General features: G+C 47.7%; 1 protein-coding gene across 2 annotated transcripts in view; it reads left to right on the top strand.

The window, feature by feature from the left end:
• LOC137547437 (vang-like protein 1) overlaps positions 1-12,208 on the top strand; it is an 85,904-nt gene extending 73,696 nt beyond the window's left edge. For both annotated transcript variants that reach the window (XM_068271024.1, XM_068271023.1), the window contains exon 8: positions 10,404-12,208. In XM_068271024.1, the coding sequence (XP_068127125.1) occupies positions 10,404-10,673 (270 nt within the window). In that variant the 3' untranslated portion in view covers positions 10,674-12,208. The remainder of the gene's footprint in view (positions 1-10,403) is intronic.
• Positions 12,209-22,499: the final 10,291 nt, after the last annotated feature.

The raw sequence follows: 22,499 nt of genomic DNA, 5'->3' as shown, positions 1-22,499 counted from the left end.
AGTGCCTGACACACAGCATACCTGCACAGGTAATAGGGGTTACATACACACTCCATACATACAGCTCCCCTCTGTCCATCACACACCTGACCCAGTGCCTTACACACAGTGTATCTGCACAGGTAATGGGGGCTACATACACACCCCATACATACAGCTCCCCTCTGTCCATCACACACCTGACCCAGTGCCTTACACACAGTGTATCTGCATAGGTAATGGGGCTACATACACACCCCATACATACAGCTCCCCTCTGTCCATCACACACCTGACCCAGTGCCTGACACACAGCGTATCTGCACAGGTAATGGGGCTACATACACCCCCCATACATACAGCTCCCCTCTGTCCATCACACACCTGACCCAGCGCCTGACACACAGCATATCTGCACAGGTAATGGGGGCTACATACACACCCCATACATACAGCTCCCCTCTGTCCATCACACACCTGACCCAGTGCCTGACACACAGCATATCTGCACAGGTAATGGGGCTACATACACACCACATACATACAGCTCCCCTCTGTCCATCACACACCTGACCCAGTGCCTGACACACAGTGTATCTGCACAGGTAATGGGGGCTACATACACACCCCATACATGCAGCTCCCCTCTGTCCATCACACACCTGACCCAGTGCCTGACACACAGCGTATCTGCACAGGTAATGGGGGCTACATACACACCCCATACATGCAGCTCCCCTCCCCATCACACACCTGACCCAGTGCCTGACACACAGCATATCTGCACAGGTAATGGGGGCTACATACACACCCCATACATGCAGCTCCCCTCTGTCCATCACACACCTGACCCAGTGCCTGACACACAGCGTATCTGCACAGGTAATGGGGCTATATACACACCCCATACATACAGCTCCCCTTTGTCCATCACACACCTGACCCAGTGCCTGACACACAGCATATCTGCACAGGTAATGGGGGCTACATACACACCCCATACATGCAGCTCCCCTCTCCATCACACACCTGACCCAGTGCCTGACACACAGCGTATCCGCACAGGTAATGGAACCTACATACACACCCCACACATGCAGCTCCTCTCTGTCCATCACACACCTGACCCAGTGCCTGACACACAGCATATCTGCACAGGTAATGGGGGCTACATACACACTGTCACAGGAGCCCTAGTGGTCAGACCGCGAAATGCCTTTCAAACGGTGCCAGCGCACGGATCGTGCAAACTCTGGTCGCAGTCAATGCGTAGGAACCGTTGGGAATTGGCTGCAGACAAACCAGAAGGGAGCCTGTGAGGTACGGGTAATTACAACTTTACACGATATCAGGGTATCTGCCACCACCTCGGTTACCATGGGACCGAGGAGCTCACTGACTGACTAGTCCTGCGAATAAAAACGGTTAAACACACTCTATTCTGTCTCGTTAACCACAATACAATAGTAGTAGCGTCTCTCCAGAGGTCTGGTTCAGTTGTGCGGCTGATAAGCAGGGTAGCGGAACAGTGAATGACTTGATAAAGTCGTTTATTCACGGCAATATAAATAATTAATATATACAGACAATTATTAAAATCAACAATTATTAAAACAGTAATAGCCAGTATGAAAAATAAAAGAAGGGAGAAAAAATACTTAGTTCCTGGAAAGATGTCCTTTTTGTGGGAAGAATCATAAAGTTCTTGGTTTCAATCAAAGTTCAGAGTTCAGACCAGGTGGATGCCAGCATATCCTCAAGCTGGCACAGATGAGTTCAAGATGTTTCAGGGTGGAGGACACTGAGTTTGTCTCCTCTGCCATTCTTATGCCCCTGATCCAGTAGGAGGGAGTGAGGGCGGGGCCACACACCCACTTAGAATATGAGATGAGTCCTCCCCTTGTCCTGGGGACCAGAAATCATATTTTAACCATATATGGGCTCTATCTCACAGAACTGTACAGGTCAGGGCAGATGTACTAATATTTTCAGGTCTGCCTCGATTTACCCAGCAGACATGAGGGGTGGGACCCCTGTGATATCATCAGGGCACTTTCGAACTGCCTAACTGACAGTCTTTACCTCAGAATGTTCTGAAATGTTCTCAGAACCAGCGCCAGACAGGGCCCTACATGCTCTGTTAGTTTGGAGGGTCTGCCAGCCTGGCAACACAGAAAATAGGACACACATAGCAGCTTATGGAATATGATCTACATCTGGGATTGACAGCAGGTCATCCCTAGGTGAGGTTCTTTTTGAAGCTGGCAGCAGCAAGCCACATGTCGGCTCCCCTGCTGGGGGAAGGAGCCAGAGTGTCTGAGTTTTCCCACTCTAGATTGCTTCTGTCATGGTGCTTGTCCCCTATACCTGATGGATGGGCCATCAGCACAGCTTGAAGCCAGGGACTCTCTGCAGCAGGTTAGGGCCCAGGCTCATTAGCATATCAAAAGAGCCATCCTGCAGTTAAGCTGGTTCTCCTACACAATCAATCCAGATTCTATCGATCTGAAGCACAATAGATGCAAAGAATCGAGTGCGATCGCTTTTTCTTCACGGGCGGTTCCAGGACGCGTCCGCGGCCCCGCAACCGTCTGTGACCGCCCCCCCCTCTTGTCTGTGGCTTAGGCACACACCCGCAAGTTGTGTGGCGGCGCCGCTAACCTGGCTGACGGGTCTCGGGTTGCCGGTACGGCGGGAAAACCCATTGGAGCCTGCGGCTCGGTTCCCCTGGACCGGTTGCGGTCCTCTACCCTCAGGCTTGACCCAACATGGACCGTTCTGGACAGGGTGTTTGCGCCACTGCGGTCGGATGTGGTGTCTGCCGGGGCTGCTGCCAACGGGCAGTGGCTGTGGACCTAAGGGAACCCCGCGGGAATCCCTTGACCTTCCCAGCTCCTGACAGACGGCACATGCTTTGCAGTGGTTTGCTACATCCCTGTTCATCCTGGGCCAATAAAACTGTCTCCGAATACAGGCAAGTGTCTTGCGGACACCAGAGTGTCCTGTCAGGGAATTATCATGTGCGGATTTCAGCACATGTCCCCTGAACGCACTCGGGACCACAAGCCATTTGGTATTCACATGTGATCTACCGGTAGGGGGCTGTACAGACTCGCTGTACAGTCTCCCACCTTCCCAGTACACCTTGAAAGCAGCCCCGTCTGCGAGGGGCTCAGAGGCTTGCTGCCTGAGGGCCTCCAGGCTTGGTTCGCTTTGTAGTGCTGCTGTGAGTACAGCGCTGTCAGTTTCAGCCAACTGGCTCATGTCACATGAGGCCAGCGGCTGAAAGGTCTCATCCCTGCGGTCAGAGGAGGGGGAGGAGGCCGGAACCCCCTCCACCTGTTCTGAGCTCGGGTTCTGAGCAGTACAGCTGCACGGTACTGCTAGCACAGGTACACCTTCAGAATGGCACAGACAGGCATTACTCAAATCATCGTTGCATGCATTAATGACATTGACAGGTATAGACATTGTTTCATTACAGACAGGTTGTACAGTAAACTCAGGTGCTTTTGAAGCAGGCACTATTGAACCTGGTACCCTTGAACTGGGCACCTTCAACCCACCTCCCCCTGGTGCTTCCCCAAGTGTATAAAGTACCTGGGGGTGGGTGGAGAGTCCATCTCCTTCCGTGAGCGACAAGGCGGTCGTGGCAGGTTCGTAGTAGGACACAAGCTTGCCCAAATCAGTCCCCAGCAACACAGGGACTGGGAGATCCTTCATAACCCCAACAACCCTTTCTTGGATTCCAACCCCCCAATCCATCTTCACTCTCGAGTGGGCTATGTGAAAAAGGGTGCCCTCTACTCCAGTAAGGGCAAGGGATCGGCTGGAGCTGATGCTCTCCTTTGGCACAAGATGTGAGTGAACTAACGTGATGTCAACTCCGGTGTCTCGGAATCCGGTGACAACTTGGCCGTTCACTCTAACAAGTTGCTGCTGGTCGGTTCGGTCGTGGATTTCCTTTCCGCGGGCAAACAGAACAAAATCTGATGATCCAGGCTGTGGTTCGCTGGCGGGTTGCCTCTGCTGTGGGTGAGGTACTGGTGATGCAGATGATCCAGGTGCTGGTGGTGTCTGTCTCCGCTCCGGACAGTCGAATTTCATGTGTCCGGGCTGGCGGCAGTAGTGACAGGTGACCTCTCCAGGCGCTGCAGGCCTGGGTGCAGCAGATGCGCTGGGTGGCCTCTGTGGCTGACGGCTCACAGGGGCAGGAGAGTCTGCCAGAGTATTGGGCTGACCTCCTCTCCAGCTGGATGGGACAGTTCTGCGGGCATCAGACACCCGGGTAGTTGCAAAGGTCTCAGCAAGGTCTGCAGCGACAGTTGCTGACGCAGGCTTGCGCTCCAGCACAAACTGTCGTACATCAGCAGGGCAAATGTTCAGAAATTGTTCCAGGACTATCAAGTCCTCCAGGACATCATAAGACCCTTTGGTGAGGCCTAGAGTCCACTGGCGGAGTGTGGTGAGCAAGCTGCTGACCACATCTCGGTACGAATCAGAAGACTTTTTCTGCCAGGCCCTGAACTTTTTGCGATAGGCTTCTGGCGTCAGCTGGTATTTGGTAATGATAGTGTCTTTTATAGCAGCATAATCATTATCTTTCTCCGCAGGCAATTCTGCGAAAGCATCAAGCGCTTTGTAGCGCAGCAAAGGTGTCAGATGTCTGGCCCACTGGTCTTGGGACAGACGATACTGATGGCATGCTTTTTCAAAAGACCGCAGAAACAAGTCAATGTCAGTGTCTTTTTCAATATTAGCAAATTTAAATTTTGCACTTACGGGTGGTGCAGCTCCTTCAGCAGGGAGGCTAGGCGGTGAATCCTGGCTGGCCTGATGCACTTTTGCTCCCGTTCTCGCTCAGCGGCATCCCTCTCAGCGTGGCGTTCTGCAGCAGCAGCAGCAGCCTTGCGTTCTGCAGATTGGTGCTCCCGTTCCTCTCGTGCTTCCATGTACTGCATGTACTTTTCCAGGTCAGTCTCCATCAGCTTTCGCAATGCCTGCATTACCGGGTCAGCACCCATGGACAGTCCAGTACTGGCCAGTTCCGGGTGAGTACTTTCAGCACCCCGGAGATTGGGGACCACACTGACAGTCTCCTGCATAGCCGTTAGTGCAGGGCCCTCAGGATGCACAACCTCTGTACGGTCAGGATTCTCAGTCTCTGGTTCCCCTCGATTGTCAGATGGGCTGGTATCCACTTCAGCGGACATTACCGGCTCCCGCAGTTGCTGGGTATCCCATCTGGACAAGTCTGCTATCAGGTCCTGGTGTTTCTTGCGGCCGACATCAATGCCTCTCGCTTGGCAAAGAGTTTGCAGGTCGGCCACGCACATTTGCTGGTAGTTCCCGGACATTTCCATGCCAAATAAAATAAAACTTTTGGGGAGGGGTACTGGCTACACAGTCTCTCTGTATATATAAAAAATATATTGCCTTCCAGCTACACCAACGAATTAGTTCGTTTCTGGATAGCGCTACCGCTATCTTAGATACTTTCAGCACAACACAGGTCCCAACCGCTGCCAAACACTGTCACAGGAGCCCTAGTGGTCAGACCGCGAAATGCCTTCCAAATGGTGCCAGCGCACGGATCGTGCAAACTCTGGTCGCAGTCAATGCGTAGGAACCATTGGGAATTGGCCGCAGACAAACCAGAAGGGAGCCTGTGAGGTACGGGTAATTACAACTTTACACGATTTCAGGGTATCTGCCACCACCTCGGTTACCATGGGACAGAGGAGCCCACTGACTGACTAGTCCTGCGAATAAAAACGGTTAAACACACTCTATTCTGTCTAGTTAACCACAATACAATAGTAGTAGCGTCTCTCCAGAGGTCTGGTTCAGTTGTGCGGCTGATAAGCAGGGTAGCGGACAGTGAATGACTTGATAAAGTCGTTTATTCACGGCAATATAAATAATTAATATATACAGACAATTATTAAAATCAACAATTATTAAAACAGTAATAGCCAGTATGAAAAATAAAAGAAAGGGAGAAAAAATACTTAGTTCCTGGAAAGATGTCCTTTTTGTGGGAAGAATCATAAAGTTCTTGGTTTCAATCAAAGTTCAGAGTTCAGACCAGGTGGATGCCAGCATATCCTCAAGCTGGCACAGATGAGTTCAAGATGTTTCAGGGTGGAGGACACTGAGTTTGTCTCCTCTGCCATTCTTATGCCCCTGATCCAGTAGGAGGGAGTGAGGGCAGGGCCACACACCCCCTTAGAACATGAGATGAGTCCTCCCATTGTCCTGGGGACCAGAAATCATATCTTAACCATATATGAGCTCTATCTCACAGAACCGTACAGGTCAGGGCAGATTTACTAATATTTTCAGGTCTGCCTCGATTTACCCAGCAGCCTGATACCAAACATGAGGGGTGGGACCCCTGTGATATCATCAGGGCACTTTCGAACTGCCTAACTGACAGTCTTTACCTCAGAATGTTCTGAAATGTTCTCAGAACCAGCGCCAGACAGGGCCCTACATGCTCTGTTAGTTTGGAGGGTCTGCCAGCCTGGCAACACAGAAAATATGACACATATAGCAGCTTATGGAATATGATCTACATCTGGGATTGACAGCAGGTCATCCCTAGGTGAGGTTCTTTTTGAAGCTGGCAGCAGCAAGCCACATGTCGGCTCCCCTGCTGGGGGAAGGAGCCAGAGTGTCTGAGTTTTCCCACTCTAGATTGCTTCTGTCATGGTGCTTGTCCCCTATACCTGATGGATGGGCCATCAGCACAGCTTGAAGCCAGGGACTCTCTGCAGCAGGCTAGGGCCCAGGCTCATTAGCATATCAAAAGAGCCATCCTGCAGTTAAGCTGGTTCTCCTACACAATCAATCCAGATTCTATCGATCTGAAGCGCAATAGATGCAGAGAATCGAGTGCGATCGCTTTTTCTTCACGGGCGGTTCCAGGACGCGTCCGCGGCCCCACAACCGTCCGTGACACACACCCCATACATACAGCTCCCCTCCGTCCCTCACACACCTGACCAATGTCTGACACACAGCGTATCTGCACAGGTAATGGGGGCTACATACACACCCCATACATGCAGCTCCCCTCTGTCCATCACACACCTGACCCAGTGCCTGACACACAGCGTATCTGCACAGGTAATGGGGCTACATACACACCCCATACATACAGCTCTCCTCTCCATCACACACCTGACCCAGTGCCTGACACACAGCATATCTGCACAGGTAATGGGGGCTACATACACACCCCATACATACAGCTCCCCTCCGTCCCTCACACACCTGACCAATGTCTGACACACAGCGTATCTGCACAGGTAATGGGGGCTACATACACACCACATACATGCAGCTCCCCCCTGTCCATCACACACCTGACCCAGTGACTGACACACAGCGTATCTGCACAGGTAATGGGGGCTACATACACACCCCATACATGCAGCTCTCCTCTGTCCATCACACACCTGACCCAGTGCCTGACACACAACGTATCTGCACAGGTAATGGGGGTTACATACACACCCCATACATGCAGCTCCCCTCCCCATCACACACCTGACCCAGTGCCTGACACACAGCATATCTGCACAGGTAATGGGGGCTACATACACCCCCCATACATGCAGCTCCACTCTGTCCATCACACACCTGACCCAGTGCCTGACACACAGCATACCTGCACAGGTAATGGGGCTACTACACACCCCATACATGCAGCTCTCCTCTGTCCATCACACACCTGACCCAGTGCCTGACACACAGCATATTTGCATAGGTAATGGGGCTACACACACACCCCATACATGCATCTCCCCTCTGTCCATCACACACTTGACCCAGTGCCTGACACACAGCGTATCTGCACAGGTAATGGGGCTACATACACACCCCATACATACAGCTCTCCTCTCCATCACACACCTGACCCAGTGCCTGACACACAGCATATCTGCACAGGTAATGGGGCTACATACACACCCCATACATGCATCTCCCCTCTGTCCATCTCACACCTGACCCAGTGCCTGACACACAGCATACTTGCACAGGTAATGGGGGCTACATACACACCCCATACATACAGCTCCCTCTGTCCATCACACACCTGACCCAGTGCCTGACACACAGCATATCTGCACAGGTAATGGGGGCTACATACACCCCCCATACATGCAGCTCCCCTCTGTCCATCACACACCTGACCCAGTGCCTTACACACAGCGTATCTGCACAGGTAATGGGGCTACATACACACTCCATACATGCAGCTCCCCAGCTCCCCTCTGTCCATCACACACCTGACGCAGTGCCTGACACACAGCATATCTGCACAGGTAATGGGGCTACATACACACCCCATACATGCATCTCCCCTCTGTCTATCTCACACCTGACCCAGTGCCTCACACACAGCATACCTGCACAGGTAATGGGGGCTACATACACACCCCATACATACAGCTCCCTCTGTCCATCACACACCTGACCCAGTGCCTGACACACAGCATATCTGCACAGGTAATGGGGGCTACATACACCCCCCATACATGCAGCTCCCCTCTGTCCATCACACACCGACCCAGTGCCTTACACACAGCGTATCTGCACAGGTAATGGGGGCTACATACACACCCCATACATACAGCTCCCTCTGTCCATCACACACCTGACCCAGTGCCTGACACACAGCATATCTGCACAGGTAATGGGGGCTACATACACACCCCATACATGCAGCTCCCCTCTGTCCATCACACACCTGACCCAGTGCCTGACACACAGCGTATCTGCACAGGTAATGGGGGCTACATACACACTCCATACGTACAGCTCCCCTCTGTCCATCACACACCTGACCCAGTGCCTGACACACAGTGTATCTGCACAGGTAATGGGGGCTACATACACACCCCATACATGCAGATATTATGCATACAGCTGCAGTTAACTTCTGAACTCTCTGATTGGCCCCATTGCTCCTGAGTCCTATGATTGGCCTAAAGTTTCCGAGTTGCGGTAATGCATTATTCAACGGAATGTCAATTTTAGTTTCATACAGTGTAATTTCGATTTAAGATCAGAATCTCAGATATCGGAGTTGCTAAGCTCATCTCTATCCATTGCTGAGTCTCTTTATCCTCAGTAGCTGGATAGTGTACTGGATAAAGTGTAACTGAGATGAAAATAAAAAATATATCCATACCTGGGGCTTCCTCCAGCTCCCGTCAGCCTCATCTGTCCCCCGCCGCCCTGCCAGGCTGCCGGGATCCTCTGCTCGGTAATTCAGCCAGTTAGTGCAGTCTGGCTGCGCTCTCCCATCAACTGAGGCGTTCTGCGCAGTAGTACAGCACAGGTGCAGAGTGCTCCCAGCGCTGACAGCGCAATGGTGCATGCGCGCAGCCGAGCATGCTCATTTACCCCTGACACGCTGAGTTACTGGAGGAAATGGCAGCGGATCCAGGCAGCCTGGGAGGACGGCAAGGGACCGATGCGGCTGAAGGGGGCTGGAGGAACCCCCAGGTATGGGACCCACGTAATACTTCAAGGGCGTTGTCTGTGACACACAGGACCAGGGTGCAAATTACGGCTCTTCCTGTTCAATCGGCCAGTACCTATTTAGTAAGGACACCTTGGGCAAAACTCCATAACACTACCTCCTGAACACCCCCTAGTGGCTGAAACTCTGGTGCTCTGAGTCCGCCAGGAGAAAAGGGCAATATAAATGTTCTGGGTCTTGTAGTCTTCAGCGCAGGAGGATTCTGGGTAGTGAGGGGGATGGGGTGTACCATACACAGCAGGTCTTGCTATCAGTGCAGGAGGAGTCTGGGTAGTGAGGAGGAGTCTGGGTAGTGAGGAGGATTCTGGGTAGTGAGGAGGATTCTGGGTAGTGAGGGGGATTCTGGGTAGTGAGGGGGATGGTGTGTACCATACACAGCATGCCTTGCTGTCAGTGCAGGAGGATTCTGGGTAGTGAGGAGGATTCTGGGTAGTGAGGGGGATTCTGGGTAGTGACTGGGATGGTGTGTACCATACACAGCATGCCTTGCTGTCAGTGCAGGAGGATTCTGGGTAGTGAGGAGGATTCTGGGTTGTGAGGGTGATTCTGGGTAGTGAGGGGGATGGTGTGTACCATACACAGCATGCCTTGCTGTCAGTGCAGGAGGATTCTGGGTAGTGAGGGGATGGGTGTACCATACATGGCATGTCTGGCTGTCAGTGCAGGATTCTGGGTAGTGAGGAGGAGTCTGGGTAGTGAGGGGGATGGGGTGTACCATACACAGCAGGTCTTGCTATCAGTGCAGGAGGATTGTGGGTAGTGAGGAGGAGTCTGGGTAGTGAGGAGGATTCTGGGTAGTGAGGAGGATTCTGGGTAGAGCGAGGGGGAATGTTTCAGGGATCTTCTCACGCTTGTCTGTTTATTACAGGCTTTCCTGGAGCAGTACCTGAAGCCGGGACCCCTCTGTCAGTATTCGGGGGCACAGCATGACGAGTGGACGTTGGTGTGTGAGGAGGCGGTCACAGGATCCTTACACTCGGGCCTGACATTCCTTGTCTGCAGAACTGACACTCGGCTGGTTGTGAGTCTGAGTGCGATTCCCAGACTGACGCTGAGGGAGAGCTTTATCCCTCCCAATTCCCATCGCTTTGTGGTGAGACTCTACCCCCAGGTGCTGGACACCATCTCCCCGGCGTAACCCCGCAGGATGGACCCGCCATGGACGGAAGACTTCAGGGCCTGATGTGCCTAATAAGAGGATGTGCTGAGAGCCACGCCCATTCTGTGTATCCCAGCCACCATGACACGTGGGCCGCTGAGACGTGGCCTCTGGGAATACCACGTGACACAGGGGCCAGACAGTTCCCTCAGGACTGTACTGTGTATGAAATGTTTATGTGACCCGGCAGGCTGCAAGTGTGCATATACACCTCCTTACTGATTGGCCAATCATAGACCGATTTGTGCATATACACATCCTTATTGATTGGCCAATCACAGACCGATTTGTGCATATACACATCCTTATTGATTGGCCAATCACAGACCGATTTGTGCATATACACATCCTTATTGATTGGCCAATCACAGACCGATTTGTGCATTTACACATCCTTACTGATTGGCCAATCACAGACCGATTTGTGCATATACACATCCTTACTGATTGGCCAATCACAGACCGATTTGTGCATATACACATCCTTACTGATTGGCCAATCATAGACCAATTTGTGCATATACACATCCTTATTGATTGGCCAATCATAGACCAATTTGTGCATATACACATCCTTACTGATTGGCCAATCATAGACCGATTTGTGCATATACACATCCTTACTGATTGGCCAATCACAGACCGATTTGTGCATATACACATCCTTACTGATTGGCCAATCATAGACCAATTTGTGCATATACACATCCTTATTGATTGGCCAATCATAGACCGATTTGTGCATATACACATCCTTACTGATTGGCCAATCATAGACCGATTTGTGCATATACACATCCTTACTGATTGGCCAATCACAGACCGATTTGTGCATATACACATCCTTACTGATTGGCCAATCACAGACCGATTTGTGCATATACACATCCTTATTGATTGGCCAATCACAGACCGATTTGTGCATATACACATCCTTATTGATTGCCCAATCATAGACCAATTTGTGCATATACACATCCTTATTGATTGCCCAATCATAGACCAATTTGTGCATATACACATCCTTATTGATTGGCCAATCACAGACCGATTTTCCCACCTCCATGTAATATGAGGGCCAACCGATTCTGAATACTAGGAATAGACAGTATTGGTAGACGCTCATACTGCATAGAGGTGGGAAAATTGGCCAATCAAAATTGGATGTATGTACGCACCCTAACTCTGCATCAGCGCTTTATGCATGTATACTGTGTGCGTATATGTACCAGAGCAGCAATACTCACACACTGCACCAGCCCCTTACTAATATGTGTGTGTACTGTGTGTATATGTACCAGAGCAGCAATACTCACACACTGCACCAGCCCCTTACTAATATGTGTGTGTACTGTGTGTATGTGTGTATATGTACCAGAGCAGCAATACTCACACACTGCACCAGCGCCTTAGTAATGTGTGTGTGTGTACTGTGTGTATATGTACCTGAGCAGCAATACTCACACACTGCACCAGCGCCTTACTAATATGTGTATGTACTGTGTGTATATGTACCTGAGCAGCAATACTCACACACTGCACCAGCGCCTTACTAATATGTGTGTGTACTGTGTGTATGTGTGTATATGTACCTGAGCAGCAATACTCACACACTGCACCAGCGCCTTACTAATATGTGTGTGTACTGTGTGTATGTGTGTATATGTACCTGAGCAGCAATACTCACACACTGCACCAGCGCCTTACTAATATGTGTGTGTATGTGTGTATATGTACCTGAGCAGCAATACTCACACACTGCACCAGCGCCTTACTAATATGTGTGTGTATGTGTGTATATGTACCTGAGCAGCAATACTCACACACTGCACCAGCGCCTTACTAATATGTGTGTGTACTGTGTGTATGTGTGTATATGTACCTGAGCAGCAATACTCACACACTGCACCAGCGACTTACTAATATGTGTGTGTACTGTGTGTATGTGTGTATATGTACCTGAGCAGCAATACTCACACACTGCACCAGTGGCTTACTAATATGTGTGTGTGTGTAATGTGTGTATATGTACCTGAGCAGCAATACTCACACACTGCACCAGTGCCTTACTAATGTGTGTGTGTAATGTGTGTATGTGTGTATATGTACCTGAGCAGCAATACTCACACACTGCACCAGCGACTTACTAATGTGTGTGTGTACTGTGTGTATGTGTGTATATGTACCTGAGCAGCAATACTCACACACTGCACCAGCGCCTTACTAATCTGTGTGTACTGTGTGTATGTGTGTATATGTACCTGAGCAGCAATACTCACACACTGCACCAGTGGCTTACTAATATGTGTGTGTACTGTGTGTATGTGTGTATATGTACCTGAGCAGCAATACTCACACACTGCACCAGTGCCTTACTAATATGTGTGTGTACTGTGTGTATGTGTGTATATGTACCTGAGCAGCAATACTCACACACTGCACCAGCGCCTTACTAATATGTGTGTGTACTGTGTGTACTGTGTGTATATGTACCTGAGCAGCAATACTCACACACTGCACCAGCACCTTACTAATATGTGTGTATATGTACCTGAGCAGCAATACTCACACACTGCACCAGCGACTTACTAATATGTGTATGTACTGTGTGTATGTGTGTATATGTACCTGAGCAGCAATACTCACACACTGCACCAGCGCCTTACTAATATGTGTGTGTACTGTGTGTATGTACCTGAGCAGCAATACTCACACACTGCACCAGCGACTTACTAATATGTGTGTGTACTGTGTGTATGTGTGTATATGTACCAGAGCAGCAATACTCACACACTGCACCAGCGCCTTACTAATATGTGTGTGTACTGTGTGTATGTGTGTATATGTACCTGAGCAGCAATACTCACACACTGCACCAGCACCTTACTAATATGTGTGTGTACTGTGTGTATGTGTGTATATGTACCTGAGCAGCAATACTCACACACTGCACCAGCGACTTACTAATATGTGTATGTACTGTGTGTATGTGTGTATATGTACCTGAGCAGCAATACTCACACACTGCACCAGTGCCTTACTAATATGTGTGTGTACTGTGTGTATGTGTACCTGAGCAGCAATACTCACACACTGCACCAGCGCCTTACTAATCTGTGTGTGTACTGTGTGTATGTACCTGAGCAGCAATACTCACACACTGCACCAGCGCCTTACTAATCTGTGTGTGTACTGTGTGTATGTACCTGAGCAGCAATACTCACACACTGCACCAGCGCCTTACTAATATGTGTGTGTACTGTGTGTATGTGTGTATATGTACCTGAGCAGCAATACTCACACACTGCACCAGTGCCTTACTAATGTGTGTGTGTACTGTGTGTATGTGTGTATATGTACCTGAGCAGCAATACTCACACACTGCACCAGCGACTTACTAATATGTGTGTGTACTGTGTGTATGTGTGTATATGTACCTGAGCAGCAATACTCACACACTGCACCAGCGCCTTACTAATATGTGTGTGTACTGTGTGTATATGTACCTGAGCAGCAATACTCACACACTGCACCAGCGCCTTACTAATGTGTGTGTGTACTGTGTGTATGTGTGTATATGTACCTGAGCAGCAATACTCACACACTGCACCAGCACCTTACTAATATGTGTGTGTACTGTGTGTATATGTACCTGAGCAGCAATACTCACACACTGCACCAGCGCCTTACTAATGTGTGTGTGTACTGTGTGTACTGTGTGTATATGTACCAGAGCAGCAATACTCACACACTGCACCAGCGCCTTACTAATATGTGTGTGTACTGTGTGTATGTGTGTATATGTACCTGAGCAGCAATACTCACACACTGCACCAGCGCCTTACTAATATGTGTGTGTACTGTGTGTATGTGCGTATATGTACCTGAGCAGCAATACTCACACACTGCACCAGTGCCTTACTAATATGTGTGTGTACTGTGTGTATGTGTGTATATGTACCTGAGCAGCAATACTCACACACTGCACCAGTGCCTTACTAATATGTGTGTGTACTGTGTGTATGTGTGTATATGTACCAGAGCAGCAATACTCACACACAGCACCAGTGCCTTACTAATATGTGTGTGTACTGTGTGTATGTGTGTATATGTACCTGAGCAGCAATACTCACACACTGCACCAGCGCCTTACTAATATGTGTGTGTATGTGTGTATATGTACCTGAGCAGCAATACTCACACACTGCACCAGTGCCTTACTAATATGTGTGTGTACTGTGTGTATGTGTGTATATGTACCAGAGCAGCAATACTCACACACAGCACCAGTGCCTTACTAATATGTGTGTGTACTGTGTGTATGTGTGTATATGTACCTGAGCAGCAATACTCACACACTGCACCAGTGCCTTACTAATATGTGTGTGTACTGTGTGTATATGTACCAGAGCAGCAATACTCACACACTGCACCAGCGTCTTACTAATATGTGTGTGTACTGTGTGTATATGTACCTGAGCAGCAATACTCACACACTGCACCAGTGGCTTACTAATGTGTGTGTGTACTGTGTGTATATGTACCAGAGCAGCAATACTCACACACTGCACCAGCGCCTTACTAATGTGTGTGTGTAATGTGTGTATGTGTGTATATGTACCTGAGCAGCAATACTCACACACTGCACCAGCGCCTTACTAATATGTGTGTGTACTGTGTGTATGTGTGTATATGTACCTGAGCAGCAATACTCACACACTGCACCAGCGCCTTACTAATATGTGTGTGTACTGTGTGTATATGTACCTAAGCAGCAATACTCACACACTGCACCAGTGGCTTACTAATATGTGTGTGTACTGTGTGTATGTGTGTATATGTACCTGAGCAGCAATACTCACACACTGCACCAGCGCCTTACTAATATGTGTGTGTACTGTGTGTATGTGTGTATATGTACCTGAGCAGCAATACTCACACACTGCACCAGTGGCTTACTAATATGTGTGTGTGTGTAATGTGTGTATATGTACCTGAGCAGCAATACTCACACACTGCACCAGCGCCTTACTAATGTGTGTGTGTAATGTGTGTATGTGTGTATATGTACCTGAGCAGCAATACTCACACACTGCACCAGCGACTTACTAATATGTGTGTGTACTGTGTGTATGTGTGTATATGTACCTGAGCAGCAATACTCACACACTGCACCAGTGGCTTACTAATATGTGTGTGTGTGTAATGTGTGTATATGTACCTGAGCAGCAATACTCACACACTGCACCAGTGCCTTACTAATGTGTGTGTGTAATGTGTGTATGTGTGTATATGTACCTGAGCAGCAATACTCACACACTGCACCAGCGCCTTACTAATGTGTGTGTGTACTGTGTGTATGTGTGTATATGTACCTGAGCAGCAATACTCACACACTGCACCAGCGCCTTACTAATATGTGTGTGTACTGTGTGTACTGTGTGTATATGTACCTGAGCAGGAATACTCACACACTGCACCAGCGCCTTACTAATGTGTGTGTGTACTGTGTGTATGTGTGTATATGTACCTGAGCAGCAATACTCACACACTGCACCAGCGCCTTACTAATCTGTGTGTACTGTGTGTACTGTGTGTATATGTACCTGAGCAGCAATACTCACACACTGCACCAGTGCCTTACTAATATGTGTGTGTACAGTGTGTATGTGTGTATATGTACCTGAGCAGCAATACTCACACACTGCACCAGCGCCTTACTAATATGTGTGTGTACTGTGTGTATATGTACCTGAGCAGCAATACTCACACACTGCACCAGCGCCTTACTAATGTGTGTGTGTACTGTGTGTATATGTACCTGAGCAGCAATACTCACACACTGCACCAGCGCCTTACTAATATGTGTGTGTACTGTGTGTACTGTGTGTATATGTACCTGAGCAGCAATACTCACACACTGCACCAGCGCCTTACTAATGTGTGTGTACTGTGTGTACTGTGTGTATATGTACCTGAGCAGGAATACTCACACACTGCACCAGCGCCTTACTAATGTGTGTGTGTACTGTGTGTATGTGTGTATATGTACCTGAGCAGCAATACTCACACACTGCACCAGCGCCTTACTAATCTGTGTGTACTGTGTGTATATGTACCTGAGCAGCAATACTCACACACTGCACCAGCGCCTTACTAATATGTGTGTGTACTGTGTGTATATGTACCTGAGCAGCAATACTCACACACTGCACCAGCGCCTTACTAATGTGTGTGTGTACTGTGTGTATATGTACCTGAGCAGCAATACTCACACACTGCACCAGCGCCTTACTAATATGTGTGTGTACTGTGTGTACTGTGTGTATATGTACCTGAGCAGCAATACTCACACACTGCACCAGCGCCTTACTAATATGTGTGTGTACTGTGTGTACTGTGTGTATATGTACCTGAGCAGCAATACTCACACACTGCACCAGCGCCTTACTAATATGTGTGTGTACTGTGTGTACTGTGTGTATATGTACCTGAGCAGCAATACTCACACACTGCACCAGTGCCTTACTAATCTGTGTGTGTACTGTGTGTATGTGTGTATATGTACCTGAGCAGCAATACTCACACACTGCACCAGTGGCTTACTAATATGTGTGTGTACTGTGTGTATATGTACCTGAGCAGCAATACTCACACACTGCACCAGCGCCTTACTAATATGTGTCTGTACTGTGTGTATGTGTGTATATGTACCAGAGCAGCAATACTCACACACTGCACCAGTGGCTTACTAATATGTGTGTGTACTGTGTGTATATGTACCAGAGCAGCAATACTCACACACTGCACCAGTGCCTTACTAATGTGTGTATGTACTGTGTGTATATGTACCAGAGCAGCAATACTCACACACTGCACCAGCGCCTTACTAATATGTGTGTGTACTGTGTGTATGTGTGTATATGTACCTGAGCAGCAATACTCACACACTGCACCAGCGCCTTACTAATATGTGTGTGTACTGTGTGTATATGTACCAGAGCAGCAATACTCACACACTGCACCAGCGCCTTACTAATATGTGTGTGTACTGTGTGTATATGTACCTGAGCAGCAATACTCACACACTGCACCAGTGCCTTACTAATATGTGTGTGTACTGTGTGTATGTGTGTATATGTACCTGAGCAGCAATACTCACACACTGCACCAGCCCCTTACTAATATGTGTATGTACTGTGTGTATATGTACCTGAGCAGCAATACTCACACACTGCACCAGTGCCTTACTAATGTGTGTGTGTACTGTGTGTATATGTACCAGAGCAGCAATACTCACACACTGCACCAGCGCCTTACTAATATGTGTGTGTATGTGTGTATATGTACCTGAGCAGCAATACTCACACACTGCACCAGTGCCTTACTAATATGTGTGTGTACTGTGTGTATATGTACCTGAACAGCAATACTCACACACTGCACCAGCGCCTTACTAATATGTGTGTGTACTGTGTGTATGTGTGTATATGTACCTGAGCAGCAATACTCACACACTGCACCAGTGGCTTACTAATATGTGTGTGTACTGTGTGTATATGTACCTGAGCAGCAATACTCACACACTGCACCAGCGCCTTACTAATATGTGTGTGTACTGTGTGTATGTGTGTATATGTACCTGAGCAGCAATACTCACACACTGCACCAGCGCCTTAGTAATGTGTGTGTGTACTGTGTGTATGTGTGTATATGTACCTGAGCAGCAATACTCACACACTGCACCAGCGCCTTAGTAATGTGTGTGTGTACTGTGTGTATTGGGCTACCAGCACCTTACTAGTATGTGTATGTACATGTGCACCAATACTGGCACACTGTACTGATGTCTTACTAATAAGTGTGTGTACAGTGGGTACCAGTATCTTGCTAACAGTGGCATAGCTAGAGATCATAGGGCCCTCTGATGTCGGCACTCTTGAGCAATGCCGCCTGCCCCTACCCCATGGATATGAGTTCATTGCGCTATTTACATTCTCCTGCAATCAGAACAGCACATAGTGCATGGACAGTAATACAAACTCAGAGAGGGCGGAGATAATAGTGAATACATTAAGCCCCCTCTGCTCCTGGGCCCCATAGCAGCTGTTATTGCTCCGCCCCTGCTTGCTAATATCACTATATATATGTGTGTGTGTGTGTGTGTGTGTGTGTGTACAGTGTGTGTGTGTGTGTACAGTGTGTGTGTGTGTGTGTGTGTGTGTGTGTGTGTGTACAGTGTGTGTGTGTGTGTACAGTGTGTGTGTGTGTGTGTGTGTGTGTGTGTGTATGATTACCGTGTGTGTTCACCAATCCTCACACTGCACCGGTGCATTACTAATCTCTATATATCTATGTGTGCATCAGTGTTTGTTGACCAGTACTCACATATATATACTGTGTATGTGTATATATATATATATATATATATATATATATATATATATATATATATATATATATATATATATACATATATATATATACACACACACACACACACACAGTGGGTTGCAAAAGTATTCGGCCCCCTTGAAGTTTTCCACATTTTGTCACATTACTGCCACAAACATGAATCAATTTTATTAGAATTCCACGTGAAAGACCAACACAAAGTGGTGTACATGTTAGAAGTGGAACGAAAATCATACATGATTCCAAACATTTTTTTTTACAAATAAATAACTGCAAAGTGGGGTGTGCGTAATCATTCAGCCCCCTTTGGTCTGAGTGCAGTCAGTTGCCCATAGACATTGCCTGATGAGTGCTAATGACTAAATAGAGTGCACCTGTGTGTAATCTAATGTCAGTACAAATACAGCTGCTCTGTGACGGCCTCAGAGGTTGTCTAAGGCCTGGAACCCACTGCAAAACGCAATCACTAATCGCAAGCGCTAGCATTTTGTATGAGCAGTTAGTAAGCGGTTTAATGAGCGTTTTAGGGAGTGATTTTAAAAAAGTGTATCAATTTGCCAGCGGTCGTGTAGCGATTAGCGATTAGCGTTTTAAAGTCTGATTGGTCCTTTCAATTAATTTTAATTTTGTTACAGTGTGCAGTAACTTTACAACGCTAGCATAATCGCTCCGTGCAAGTCTTAGATGAGCGATTACGCCAGCGATGATATACTTTACATTGAAGCGCAAACACTAACAAAATGCTGCATGTCCTGCACTTGCGATTTTGCTAAACGTGATCGCTTCTGTGGAATTTGCACCATCCATTTACATTGGCAGAGCGTTTAGGGAAATCGCTAGCGACTTCTCACGCTCCCTAAATGCTCAACAAATCGCTCTATTGGGTTCCAACCCTAAGAGAATATTGGGAGCAACAACACCGTGAAGTCCAAAGAACACACAAGACAGGTCAGGGATCAAGTTATTGAGAAATTTAAAGCAGGCTTAGGCTACAAAAAGATTTCCAAAGCCTTGAACATCCCACGGAGCACTGTTCAAGCGATCATTCAGAAATGGAAGGAGTATGGCACAACTGTAAACCTACCAAGACAAGGCCATCCACCTAAACTCACAGGCCAAACAAGGAGAGCGCTGATCAGAAATGCAGTCAAGAGGCCCATGGTGACTCTGGACGAGCTGCAGAGATCTACAGCTCAGGTGGGGGAATCTGTCCGTAGGACAACTATCAGTCATGCACTGTACAAAGTTGGCCTTTATGGAAGAGTGGCAAGAAGAAAGCCATTGTTAACAGAAAAGCATAAGAAGTCCCGTTTGCAGTTTGCCACAAGCCATGTGGGGGACACAGCAACCATGTGGAAGAAGGTGCTCTGGTCAGATGAGACCAAAATGCAACTTTTTGGCCAGAATGCAAAACGCTATGTGTGGCGGAAAACTAACACTGCACATCACTCTGAACACACCATCCTGACTGTCAAATACGGTGGTGGCAGCATTATGCTCGGGGGGTGCATCTCTTCAGCAGGGACAGGGAAGCTGGTCAGAGTTGATGGGAAGATGGATGGAGCCAAATACAGGGCAAACTTGGAAGAAAACCACTTGGAGTCTGCAAAAGACTTGAGACTGGGGCGGAGGTTCACCTTCCAGCAGGACAACGACCCTAAACATAAAGCCAGGGCAACAACGGAAGGGTTTAAAGCAAAACATATTCATGTGTTAGAATGGCCCAGTCAAAGTCCAGATCTAAATCCAATCGAGAATCTGTGGCAAGATCTGAAAACTGCTGTTCACAAACGCTGTCCATCTAATCTGACTGAGCTGGAGCTGTTTTGCAAAGAAGAATAGGCAAGGATTTCAGTCTCTAGATGTGCAAAGCTGGTAGAGACATAACCTAAAAGACTGGCAGCTGGAATTGCAGCAAAAGGTGGTTCTACAAAGTATTGACTCAGGGGGCTGCATAATTACGCACACCCCACTTTGCAGTTATGTTTTTTTTTTTTTTTTAATGTTTGGAATCCTGTATGATTTTCGTTCCACTTCTCACGTGTGCACCACTTTGTATTGGTCTTTCACGTGGAATTCCAATAAAATTGATTTATGTTTGTGGCAGTAATACGACAAAATGTGGAATACTTTTGCAAACCACTATATATATACATATATATATATATATATATATATATACATATATATATATATATATATAAATAATCATCACTGACTCAACTGCACCTATAGCTGAGTCATAATCAATGATCACTATACATGTATATATTTTATTAATATCTCTTCCAGCTGCTATGCTGCAACACCTGATCACTGAAACACATACACCTATATCTATAGAGCACTCTGTAAAAGCTGCAAATGGATGTTATAAAGTCATCAAAAACTTTAATGGTAATTGTTTGTCCTTAATAATGTAGATTTATTTATTTTATTTATAAAGCGCCAACATATTACGCAGCGCTGGACATTAGTTTAGGTTACAGACAATATTTAGGGGTGACATACAGCAATATGACAATACAGGAATACAAGAAAACCAGATCACACAGCACAGTATGAGTACAAGGTAATGCTTAGTCACTGGAGGGGAGCATGGAGATCACACAGCACAGTATGAGTACAAGGTAATACTTAGTCACTGGATGGAGCATGGAGATCACACAGCACAGTATGAGTACAAGGTAATGCTTAGTCACTGGATGGAGCATGGAGATCACACAGCACAGTATGAGTACAAGGTAATGCTTAGTCACTGGATGGAGCATGGAGATCACACAGCACAGTATGAGTACAAGGTAATGCTTAGTCACTGGAGGGGAGCATGGAGATTACACAGCACAGTATGAGTACAAGGTAATGCTTAGTCACTGGAGGGGAGCATGGAGATCACACAGCACAGTATGAGTACAAGGTAATGCTTAGTTACTGGATGGAGCATGGAGATCACACAGCACAGTATGAGTACAAGATAATGCTTAGTCACTGGAGGGGAGTATGGAGATCACACAGCACAGTATGAGTACAAGGTAATGCTTAGTCACTGGATGGGAGCATGGAGATCACACAGCACAGTATGAGTACCAGGTAATGCTTACTCACTGGATAGGAGCATGGAGATCACACAGCACAGTATGAGTACAAGGTAATGCTTAGTCACTGGAGGGGAGCATGGAGATCACACAGCACAGTATGAGTACAAGGTAATGCTTAGTCACTGGAGGGGAGCATGGAGATCACACAGCACAGTATGAGTACAAGGTAATGCTTAGTCACTGGATGGAGCATGGAGATCACACAGCACAGTATGAGTACAAGGTAATGCTTAGTCACTGGATGGGAGCATGGAGATCACACAGCACAGTATGAGTACAAGGTAATGCTTAG

Source organism: Hyperolius riggenbachi, chromosome 2 (genome assembly GCF_040937935.1).
Source record: "Hyperolius riggenbachi isolate aHypRig1 chromosome 2, aHypRig1.pri, whole genome shotgun sequence".
Classification (NCBI taxonomy): domain Eukaryota; kingdom Metazoa; phylum Chordata; class Amphibia; order Anura; family Hyperoliidae; genus Hyperolius; species Hyperolius riggenbachi.
This window is presented reverse-complemented; position numbering and strand designations above follow the sequence as displayed.